Source organism: Dendropsophus ebraccatus, chromosome 3 (genome assembly GCF_027789765.1).
Source record: "Dendropsophus ebraccatus isolate aDenEbr1 chromosome 3, aDenEbr1.pat, whole genome shotgun sequence".
Classification (NCBI taxonomy): domain Eukaryota; kingdom Metazoa; phylum Chordata; class Amphibia; order Anura; family Hylidae; genus Dendropsophus; species Dendropsophus ebraccatus.
The window spans coordinates 99,307,087-99,319,412 of NC_091456.1; the positions used below are offsets into that span (position 1 = coordinate 99,307,087).

General features: G+C 43.7%; 1 protein-coding gene across 1 annotated transcript in view; it reads right to left on the reverse strand.

Annotated features, from left to right (window-relative positions):
- Positions 1 to 1,599, reverse strand: part of MAP1S (microtubule associated protein 1S) — a 59,154-nt gene extending 57,555 nt beyond the window's left edge. Inside the window, exon 1 of the mRNA XM_069962344.1 lies at positions 1,395 to 1,599. Within this exon, the coding sequence (XP_069818445.1) occupies positions 1,395 to 1,509 (115 nt within the window). The 5' untranslated portion in view covers positions 1,510 to 1,599. The remainder of the gene's footprint in view (positions 1 to 1,394) is intronic.
- Positions 1,600 to 12,326: the final 10,727 nt, after the last annotated feature.

Here is a 12,326-nt window from a genome sequence, read left to right on the forward strand (position 1 = left end):
GCTATAGTCAGAATACCTCTATTACTATTAGGCTATGACTGGCTATAGTCAGAATACCTCTATTACTATTAGTTATTCTGACTATAGCCAGTCATAGACTAATAGTAATAGAGGTATTCTGACTATAGCCAGTCATAGACTAATAGTAATAGAGGTATTCTGACTATAGCCAGTCATAGACTATTACTATTAGCCTATGACTAGCTATAGTCAGAATACCTCTATTACTATTAGGCTATGACTGGCTATAGTCAGAATACCTCTATTACTATTAGTCTATGACTGGCTATAGTCAGAATACCTCTATTACTATTAGCCTATGACTGGCTATAGTCAGAATACCTCTATTACTATTAGCCTATGACTAGCTATAGTCAGAATACCTCTATTACTATTGGTCTATGGCTGGCTATAGTCAGAATACCTCTATTACTATTAGTCTATGACTGGCTATAGTCAGAATACCTCTATTACTATTAGCCTATGACTGGCTATAGTCAGAATACCTCTATTACTATTAGTCTATGACTGGCTATAGTCAGAATACCTCTATTACTATTAGTCTATGACTGTCTATAGTCAGAATACCTCTATTACTATTAGTCTATGACTGGCTATAGTCAGAATACCTCTATTACTATTAGTCTATGACTGTCTATAGTCAGAATACCTCTATTACTATTAGTCTATGACTGTCTATAGTCAGAATACCTCTATTACTATTAGTCTATGACTGGCTATAGTCAGAATACCTCTATTACTATTAGGCTATAACTGGCTATAGTCAGAATACCTATTACTATTAGTCTATGACTGGCTATAGTCAGAATACCTATTACTATTAGCCTATGACTAGCTATAGTCAGAATACCTCTATTACTATTAGTCTATAACTGGCTATAGTCAGAATACCTCTATTACTATTAGTCTATGACTAGCTATAGTCAGAATACCTCTATTACTATTGGTCTATGACTGGCTATAGTCAGAATACCTCTATTACTATTAGTCTATAACTAGCTATAGTCAGAATCCCTCTATTACTATTAGTCTATGACTGTCTATAGTTAGAACAAACCCCACTCCAGTACACGCTGACTGACACCTGAATAAACAGAGCGCCCCCTCCTGCCCGGTGTGCACATGCCGAGCGCTCTGTCTCTCCACTTCTGACAGGAGAACCATATAACCGCCTGATCCTGCCATAGCGGGTGTGCACAGTGCACTGAGCCTGCGCAGTGGCCCGCACAGCACCCCGCTCCTGCATAGGGTGGAGATATAGGCATATCCTATGCATGCTGTGGCAGAGAATGAGGAGACAATCCTGCATATATTTATGTATGAGCTCCAGCATCTCCGCGCCAGTCACACCCGACTCCACCCCCGGTTCTCACCTCTCCTCAGCTCGCTCACCGCCCGCTTTACCAGGCCGGGTCCCCTGCCCATCTCCCCGCACACCACCAGGCAGGAGCAGCACGGATACCCGGGACCCGCCCGAGGAGCCGCCATCTTGCATGTGACATCAACACGCAAAGCTGGACAGAGAATGAAGTCAGCGACTGCCGGGGACCGAACCCCACCCACTGAGGTCCCGGTAACGCCCCCTGTGGGCTGCCATACACGACCCTCAACAGCTCGCCCCGCCCTTTAGGGCGGTCAGCCAGTAAACGGTTCGGCAAGGCCCCTCCGCTTGGCTGCTCAGTCGGCCTGGTCTGCGGTCTCTAGAGGCAGCACAGTGAGGTATCATCGCGGTCACATGAGTGTGCAGAGTGTGGACGCCAGGCGGGACCTGGGACCGCTAGTCACACTACAGGGGAGCACAGCTAGCTATCCATTGCAACCAATCAACTTCATGATTTTATTTCCCAATCTCTTGTGGGAAAACGAAAGCTAGTATCAGATTGGTTGTTGTAACTTGAGCCCCTCATTTGGCCAATAACTGACTTTTCTGTTTACCCCCTGACTAGGTGGAGAGTTTAACCCCTTGCCTCCGCAGCCTGTTTTGGCCTTAATGACCAGGGCCAATTTTTCAAATCTGACCTGTCTCTCTTTATGTAGTGATAACTCTGGGATGCTTTTAACTATCGCGGTTATTCTGAGATTGTTTTTTCATGACATATTCCTCTTTATGTTTGTGGTATACTTTGGTTGATACATTCAGTAGTTTTTTTGGAAAAAACACATTCGTTTAAAAATTTGAAAAATTTACATTTCTTTATATTCAAAATTCTCTTTTTCTGAGAAAAAATGGTGACGTCATTTGGTGAACGTCCTTTTACTTATTAGGATGTTAGAGTACTTCGAAATTTTGCAGCAATTTTTAAAATTTTCAGGAAAATTTCAAATTCAGATTTTATTAGGGACCAGTTCAGTTCTGAAGTAGATTTGTGGGGCCTGTATGTTAGTTACCCCCATAAATCTCTCCACTGTACAAACTGCACCCCACAAAGTATTCAAAGTAACATTTCAAAAGTTTATTAACCCTTTAGGTGTTTCGCAGAAATTTAAGCAAGTTGGAGGGGAAATTTAACATTTTCATTTTTTGGCACATATTCCATTTTAATCCATTTTTTCCTCTAACACAGCAAATACTAAATGAGAAATACCACTCACTATTTATTCTCCTTATTCCAGTGTTTCTAGAAATCCCCCATATGTGGCCGCAGTGCGTCACCTGACTCAACCACAGGCCGCAGACATGACAGAAGCCTTGTGTATTTTTGGGGTCTTTTCTTATTTCAGGTTTTCTATAGCCAGTATACCATGTGACAGAGGCCTTGCGGTGCCAAAATATTTGTGTAACACAAGTTGACGTTCCCATCGGTACCATTCTGGGGGACATGTGACACCCTGATCATTTTTTTATTAAGTTTTTTATGAGGTGGTCCGAATAAAAAAAGACAATTTAGCAGCAGTTGTTCTCCATTTTTTTTTGTACGCCGTTTACTATACGTCACATATGACATGTTATCCTTATTCGTCAGGTCTGTACGATTACAGTAATATCCTTGTTATATAGCTTTTGTTATAGTTTATGGCATTTATACTATATATACTGTTTGAGTCTTACATATTGTAAGACCTGTACTATTTAAATTTTTTCGCCAATGGAGTTATGTGAGGGCTTCTTTTTTTGCGGCATAAGCTGACGTTTTAAGTGGTACACCTTTTGGGTACATGTGTCGTATTGATAGCTTTTTTCTATATATTTTAGGGGGCGGGATTAACAAAAAAATATGTCATTTTGGTTAGTTTTTTTTTTTATGGCATTAATCAGGCGGTATAATTAAAGTAACGGGTTAATAGACGGGGTCATTACGGACGCGGCGATACCAAATATGTGTATCTTATTTATAGGGGATCATTTATAAAGGGGGATAGGGAATGTGTATATATTTATTTATTTATTTATATTTATTTATTTTATTTATTTATTCATGTATTTATTTTATTGTTTAATTTATAAGTTTTATTAATTAATTTATTTATGTGTGTGTTTTGTGTTTTTTTATACTTTACAGGTGTATATACAGTATAATGCATTACAGCACATGATGAGTGCTGTAATGCATTACACTGTATATTGAATGAATTAGCAGTCAGTGTGTCACACTGACTGCTCATTCAAACGATCAGACCCCTGCTTCAGTGCAGGGGCCTGATCGTTGTATAGCATAGTAACCCATGGTACCTCCATGCGCGGCTCTGGGGGGATGTGTGCAGCACAGGGGGGGGGGGGAGAGGTGCACGGGAGGGAGATCGGGCAGAGGGGGAGAACGGAGGGTGAGCAGCACGGGCAGGGGAGGAGCAGATTCGGGGGTGGGGGGAGCAGCACGGGAAGGGAGAGCACAGGAGGGGAAGAGAAAAGGAGAATAGAGATAGGTGAAGAAGAGGGCTCTCATTGGTGCACAGATTATAACGAATATTAACCCCTTGTTCACTACAGATGTGCAGTATACAAGTGTATATACAGATAATAGTGACATCTTGTGGTAAAACTTGGGTACTACTTCATTACAACGTTTACTTGAAGTACAGTTCCGATTTGGGGATAATGTCCTCCCATCCCGGTACGGCCCCCATGTATCCCGCTCCCCACCGCACTGCCCCCGGCCCCATAGGCGTAGTGTCCTAAGATTTGATAACACAGTACGCCTGTGGGGCTGGGGGCAGTGTTGGCCTGGCCCCTGGTTGATGCACGCTCTTTGGGGATGTCCCGGGGATTCCCCAGCAGAGCACACACCAGTGACCTCAGTGTGCACCGCTGGCCTGTATTTTCAGTAGAGGGAGCTCTTTTAGAGATGCTCCCTGTACCAGAAGTACCAGCCGACAAGGGAAGAGAAGAAGACAGCTGCAGCGGGGGAGAGAGGTGTTAGGCGAGTTGTGTTTTTTTTCCCTTTTTGTCTGGAGAACAACATAGGGGGATATATATAAGGGGGCAATCTATATGGGGGACATGTATTAGGAGGCAATCTATAAGGGGGACATGTACAAGGGGCATCTATAAGAGGGACATGTACAAGGGGGCAATCTATAAGGGGGATGTACAAGGGGGCATCTATAAGGGGGACATGTACAAGGGGGCATCTATAAGGGGGACATGTATAAGCTGTCCATCTATAAGGGCCATGGACAACACAGGGCCATCTATAAGGTGGCATTCTATAAGGGGGCCATGTATAAGGGAGCAATATATAAGGGGGGGCATATATATATATATATATATATATATATATATAAGGGCGATAGACAACACAGGGGTGGCATATACTGTAAGGGGGATCACATTGAGTCAGCCTACCTACTAAATGAGGTTGTAAAGGGGCCAATACAGATGTGTAGTTTGTAAAGAGATGATGATGTTCACACATGTTGGAGCTTCATTGCAGTACTGCAGCGTCTTCACAAAAATGATGCAGTAACACAATTAAATGATGCTAAACGTTGATGAGGATCACATCCGGCACAGCCAAGCTTTGTGTGGGGAATGGGGTGAACAGCTGAGGGAAAGAAATGCATTCTGGAACCTGTAGTACTGTTTACAACTGCTCAACCAGGAAGTACAACCACACAATACAGAAGAAAACCCCCCAAAGCTAATGGATTTTTTGTTTTAGTTTCAAAACTGTTTTAGACAGGTAAGCAATGCTATATGCTTCTGCAGCACATTTTTTTAACCTTTACATGGAGTTCCCCTTTAAGGTCTGGTTATCCACTAAAAACTTACGTCTTCAAGTACCTTGGGCAAAATTCACTCCTCGGTATAAAGGTCCTTTTCCAATCTCTGTAATAATAATATTCTGCCGACAGAGTCTAGTCCTCCACTCTTCCGCTGGTCATACAAGCAGAGTTGGAGTATCAGGTGGAAAAAGTTCTAGATTCTCGTAGAGTCTGTAATTCTGTTTTTACTTGCTGACTGGCGTGCGGCACCGCCAGTCAGCTCCATTATGTGTACTGGGAGCTGGAGCCCAATCATGTTCTGGGGCTTGGACTCTGGCCTCCGTAAATCCAATAGTCTTACTATGCTCCTCCCTGCTTGCAACAGAGCCTCATACCCTGAGTTTACTTTTGACCTAGCACTTGTTCTTGACTTGTATTCCTGGTTTCCTGGCTTTTACTTTTGACTACCCCTTGGATTTTGTTTTTGTACCACACAGACCGCTAGTTATTGACCATGAGTATTTGTATCTTTGCGTGTTTGTCTTGTCTTCATTCAGTGTCGCACCTGCATAGGATAGGGATTGTCGACCAGTTGTCTGCTGCCGCCTAGGGATGTAGAGGCAATTAGGCAGGGACATCGGGGCGGGTGCCAGTGCCAGGGCATTACCTGTCCAGTGTTGTCCAGCTCCCTAGTCCTCCTAACAAACATGTTGGTGTTAAAGATACACAAAAGCTATGGTATCTTCAATTAAAAAAATGTCCATTAATAAAGAAGTTTGGAATATCTCAGTTGCATAAAATCATTAAATATCTAATGGTAGGAAACCTATTGGGGATATATATTAGCAACTGATTCATGAGCGAGGGGAGCAGCAGTTGAACACAATCAAGGAAAAATGGGAACACAGAGGCGGAAGGATTAGTAAGCAGGCATGGGAACTTATTATTGGGAATACATCTTTTTCCTCTATGAATGTTCCATTTAGGATGATTCTGTTGAAAATGTTGAAAATTCTATATATATTATACCATTCTCCTCAGAAATTGTTCATAAGGGGATATAGGACATCATCAGACTGTTCGAGATGTATGAGTGAAGGGGTGGATTTTTTTCATCTACTGTGCTCTTGCCCAAAAATTCAAATATATTGGACATCGATTAAGGGATATTTAGAGATTATGGGATTAAAAGTAGTAAAAGATGCTGTAAAAAATTATGCTGGGGGGGGGGGGTTTGCTAAAGATGGAGGGGTGGGATCCCTACTAAATAGAGTGTTTGCCATAGTAAAGATATTGATTGTTCGTAAATGGTTTTGGGATAAAGCCCCCATACTGGAGAAATGGAAAGCCTTGGTTAAAAAAAGGTTAAAACATATGAGGAGTGGGTGGCAAGGAAGAAGGGGAAAGCTGTATAGAAACATAGGAGATTGTGAGGTGAAGTAAGTCATGGGTTAATGTTTTATATGTACCATGTGTTCCATGCTGACCAACAGGTGATGCCATTATCTTTTCTACCTATCATCTCTCTTTTTTCTCCTGAGTACACTTATCCCCACCACTCACAGACAGGCATACAGAAGGCCCCTGTAGGAGAGCTTTTACTGGTCGAGGAAGTACAGTCAGCCTTATCCAAATTCTCAGAGAGGAAGGACACAAAAGACAACCGTTCCTGCAGAAGCTAAGCCAGGGCCCCTATCAGGCACAGCAGTTCAGTGCAGTTGATTCTAGCCACGTGTATGAACAGATGCAACTAGAGACCAACAGTCTATCTATTATGCAGTGCTAAGCACACCCAAGGGAGAGTAGTCACCAAGGAACATCCTAGCCCATGCCAGGAACACGTCTATAAGGTGAAGAACAGACTCCTGAAGCAATAGGATCTCAGCTGATCTCAGTAGGACAAAGCAACCGTAAAAGTAAATGTCTATTTATCCTACTGCGCAGTGCAGGTAACTGGGAAACCTCGGACACCTTACTACACCCAGATAACCATGGCTGGGGATCGTTCTGGGACCCTACTGGGACGGGTTCTACGCTACCTGAAGGCAGAAGGAGGAAAGACATTGTCTATATGTGAGTAGGAGTATCACTTCACTCAAAATATATCTACTAAAGTTTAGGCAGAGTACACAGCTACACTGGGTTAGGGCTCCTCTTCTCTACTCTTCACTCTACCAGCACCGCTACAACTACCTCTCTTCTTTCACCTCCAAGCACTAAGGTCAAGCACTCAAGTGTGTCAAGGTTAGTGTCTGCAAAACGTGTACTGGTATACTGGTAAAGCCTTACAGTAAAGCATTTACACTACCGTTCAAAAGTTTGGGGTCACCAAAACTATTGTTTTCCATGAAAAGTCACACTTATTCACCACCATACGTTGTGAAATGAAAAGAAAATAGAGTCACGACAATGAAAAGGTTAGAAATAATGATTTGTATTTGAAATATTGTTTTTACATCAAACTTTGCTTTCGTCAAAGAATCCTCCTTTTGCAGCAATAACAGCATTGCACACCTTTGGCATTCTAGCTATTAATCTGTTGGGGTAAGCTGGAGAAATTGCACCCCACGCGTCTAGAAGCAGCTCCCACAAGTTGTATTGGTTGGATGGGCACTTCTGGCGTACCATACGGTCAAGCTGCTCCCACAACAGCTCGATGGGGTTCAGATCTGGTGACTGCGCTGGCCACTCCATTACCGATAGAATACCAGCTGCCCGCTTCTGCTGTAAATAGTTCTTGCACAATTTGGAGGTGTGTTTAGGGTCATTGTCCTGTTGTAGGATGAAATTGGCTCCAATCAAGCGCTGTCCACTGGGTATGGCATGGCATTGCAAAATTGAGTGATAGCCTTCCTTATTCAGAATCCCTTTTACCCTGTACAAATCTCCCACCTTACCAGCACCAAAGCAACCCCAGACCATCACATTACCTCCACCATGCTTAACAGATGGCGTCAGGCATTCTTCCAGCATCTTTTCATTTGTTCTGCGTCTCACAAACGTTCTTCTTTGTGATCCAAACACCTCAAACTTGGATTCATCCGTCCACAACACTTTTTTCCAGTCTTCCTCTGTCCAATGTCTGTGTTCTTTTGCCCATCTTAATCTTTTTCTTTTATTGGCCAGTCTCAGATATGGCTTTTTCTTTGCCACTCTGCCCTGAAGCCCAAAATCCTGCAGCCGCCTCTTCACTGTAGATGTTGACACTGGTGTTTTGCAGGGTACTATTTAATGAAGATGCCAGTTGGGGACCTGTGAGGCGTCTGTTTCTCAAACTAGAGACTCTAATGTGCTTATCTTCTTGCTTAGTTGTGCAACGCGGCCTCCCACTTCTTTTTCTACTCTGGTTAGAGCCTTTTTGTGCTGTCCTCTGAAGGGAGTAGTACACACCGTTGTAGGAAATTTTCAATTTCTTAGCAATTTCTCGCATGGAATAGCCTTCATTTCTAAGAACAAGAATAGACTGCTGAGTTTCAGATGAAAGTTCTCTTTTTCTGGCCATTTTGAGCGTTTAATTGACCCCACAAATGTGATGCTCCAGAAACACAATCTGCTCAAAGGAAGGTCAGTTTTGTAGCTTCTGTAACAAGCTAGACTGTTTTCAGATGTGTGAACATGACTGCACAAGGGTTTTCTAATCATCAATTAGCCTTCTGAGCCAATGAGCAAACACATTGTACCATTAGAACACTGGAGTGATAGTTGCTGGAAATGGGCCTCTATACACCTATGTAGATATTGCACCAAAAACCAGACATTTGCAGCTAGAATAGTCATTTACCACATTAGCAATGTATAGAGTGTATTTGTTTAAAGTTAGGACTAGTTTAAAGTTATCTTCATTGAAAAGTACAGTGCTTTTCCTTAAAAAATAAGCACATTTCAATGTGACCCCACACTTTTGAACGGTAGTGTATATTTTTTTTAATATCGGGACTCTGTCATCTTCTGTCTGCACCGGCACCTCTACAAACACAATCACAGACCTTGGGGTATTTTTCCCCTTTCTGTGGGTGGCAGTACCGACAGCCCGGGTAGATCAGTTGCAACTCAGGACTGCCGTGACAAGAGCCCAAGGGACCTGCATCAACCCGGCAGGTTACCGAACACCACTGGCCATAGAAAACAAACAACACAGTCGTCACGACATACAAAATCCCTGGCCAAGTAGAAGAGCCGTCAGCGGCCCACCACAGTTGCTTTAGCTACCTAAATGTTAATTGTATATCTTTCTTGAGAGGGCTGTCCCCTTCTACCCAGAGCAGTCCTCTGTGTTTTTTATGTGTGTTTATTCTCCAATGGCGGGGAGAGGGGTAGAGGGGGTGGGGGTGTAAGGTAAATGTACATACTGTACTAATACTGATGTAATTGTTAACCAATTCAGTGGGTGGGGTGAGGGCGGGAGTGGGCCTGTTTCTCTGCCACTCTTTTTGTACACTGCTCAAAAAATAAAGGAAACACTTAAAGAGAACCAATCATCTATGAAAATCAAAAAAATCCCTAATTAGATGTATTTACTTATTTTATTAATATTTGTAAATATAATTGATTACTTTTTTGGCCGTGTTTTTAAAATATTTACTTTTTACTTTCCTATCTCGCACCGACTCTTTTCAAAAGAGCCGGCGCGAGACAGGAAGCTCCCGTCATGCAAAGCCATCTTGATGACGTCACTTGCGTTCCACCGCTGGAACGCAAGAGACTAAATCAAGATGGCGGCGCTGGTCTTGCTGTAGCGGACCAGAGGATCAGGTAAAGTATAAGATACAGACTGCAAAGGCAGTCTGTATCTTCATTTTGTCTATTTATTAAGATACAGACTGCCTTTGCAGTCTGTATCTTATACTTTACCTGATCCTCTTGTTCGGTGCAGGAAGGCCGCGCGCCGCCATCTTGAATACGTCACTTGCGTTCCAGCGGTGGAGCGCAAGTAGCGTAATCAAGATGACGGCGCCGGCCTTGCTGTAGCGGACCAGAGGATCAGGTAAAGTATAAGATACAGACTGTAAAGGCAGTCTGTATCTTTCTGAAGTCTATTTATGAAGATAAAGACTGCATTTGCAGTCTGTATCTTATACTTTACCTGCTCCTTTGTTCCGGTGCAGTAATGCCGGGCGCCGCCATCTTGATGACATCACGCTGGAATGCACCGCTGGAACGCACGTGACGTCACCAAGATGGCGGCGTCCGGCATTACTGCACCGGAACAAAGGAGCAGGTAAAGTATAAGATACAGACTGCAAATGTAGTCTGTATCTTCATAAATAGACTTCATAAAGATACAGACTGCATTTGCAATCTGTATCTTATACTTTACCTGCTCCTTTGTTCCGGTGCATTAATGCCGGCCGCCGCCATCTTGATGACGTCACGTGCGTTCCAGCGTGACGTCATCAAGATGGCGGCGCCCAGCATTACTGCACAGAGGAAGAGGAATTAGGTAAAGAATAAGATACAGACTGCAAAGGCAGTCTGTATCTTCATAGATAGACTTAGGGAGAGAGAATCTTTGATAATAGGGATAGTAAATTTTAGGTGATTGGTTCTCTTTAAACACAATATAACTCCAAGTAAATCAAACTTCTGTGAAATCAAACTGTCCACTTAGGGTCCATTTACACAGAAAGATTATCTGACATATTATCTGCCAAACGGGTGTAGCTAGGATTCACGGGGCCCCATAGCATACATTTTTAAGGGGCCCCCCTTCCGTACGCTCAACACAAAGCATTGTTCATATATATCTGCTTTACTGCTCTTGCACTGATAAACCTTGACCTCTGGCACATTGGCATTGGCAGCAGGAGAACAGAGGTCAGAGGTTATCAGTGCAGTGAAGCAGAGATCTCTGTCTTCTGCTTGTTGACCCTTTTTTTGTTGCAGCATGTAAGTAAACATTGGGTCACTGCAGTACACAAGGGGTTAAGAAGAAGGACACATGCTCTTATCTGCTCCCCCAGGCCCCCCTCCTGCATGGGCCCCATAGCAACTGCCTACCCTGCCTCTATGGTAGCTACGCCACTGCTGCCAAAGATTTGAAGCCAAAGCCAGGAATGGATTTGAAAAGAGGCGAAATCTCAGGCTTTCCTTTATGACCTGATCTCTGTTTATAGTCTGTTTCTGGCTTTGGCTTCAAATCTTAGGCAGATAATCTGTCAGATAATCTTTCTTTGTAAATGGACCCTTAGGGTATAAACACACACACCGTATACGCAGCAAATACGCAACAAATACGAAACAAATACGCAGCAGATTAGATCTAAATAACTGAACACAGCATCAAATCTGCACCATTAAATCTGCTGCAGATCTGCTGCGTATTTGCTGCGTATCTGCTGCGTATACGGTGTGTGTGTTTGTACCCTTAGGAAGCAACACTTATTGACAATGATTTTCACATGCTGATGTGCAAATGGAATAGACAACAGGTGGAAATTATTGGCAATTAGCAAGACACATTCAATAAAGGAGTGGTTCTGCAGGTGGGGACCGCAGACCACTTCTCAGTACCTATGCTTTCTGGCTGATGTTTTGGTCACCTTTGAATGTTGGTGGTGCTTTCACCCTCGTGGTAGCATGAGACGGACTATAGAACTCACACAAGTGGCTCAGGATGTGCAGCTCATCCAGGATGGCACATCAATGCGAGCTGTGGCAAAAAGGTTTGCTGTGTCTGTCAGCGTAGTGTCCAGAGACTGGAGGCGTTACCAGGAGACAGGCCAGTACACCAGGAGACGTGGAGGAGGCCGTAGGAGGGCAACAACCCAGAAGCAGGACCGCTACCTCTGCCTTTGTGCAAGGAGGAACAGGAGGAGCACTGCCAGAGCCCTGCAAAATGACCTCCAGGAGGCCACAAATGTGCTTGCACAAATGGTTAGAAACCGACTACATAAGGATTGTATGAGGGCCCGACATCCACAGATGGGGGTTGTGCACACAGCCCATCACCGTGCAGAAGCCAGAATTTGCCACTGGCGCCCTGTGCTCTTCACAGATGATAGCAGGTTCACACTGAGCACAAGTGACAGCGGTGACACATGAATCTGGAGACGCGGTGGAGAGCGATCTGCTGCCTACAACATCCTTCAGCATGACCGGTTTGGCAGTGAGTCGGTGATGGGGTGGGGTGGCATTTTTTTGGAGGGCCGCACAGCCCTCCATGTGCT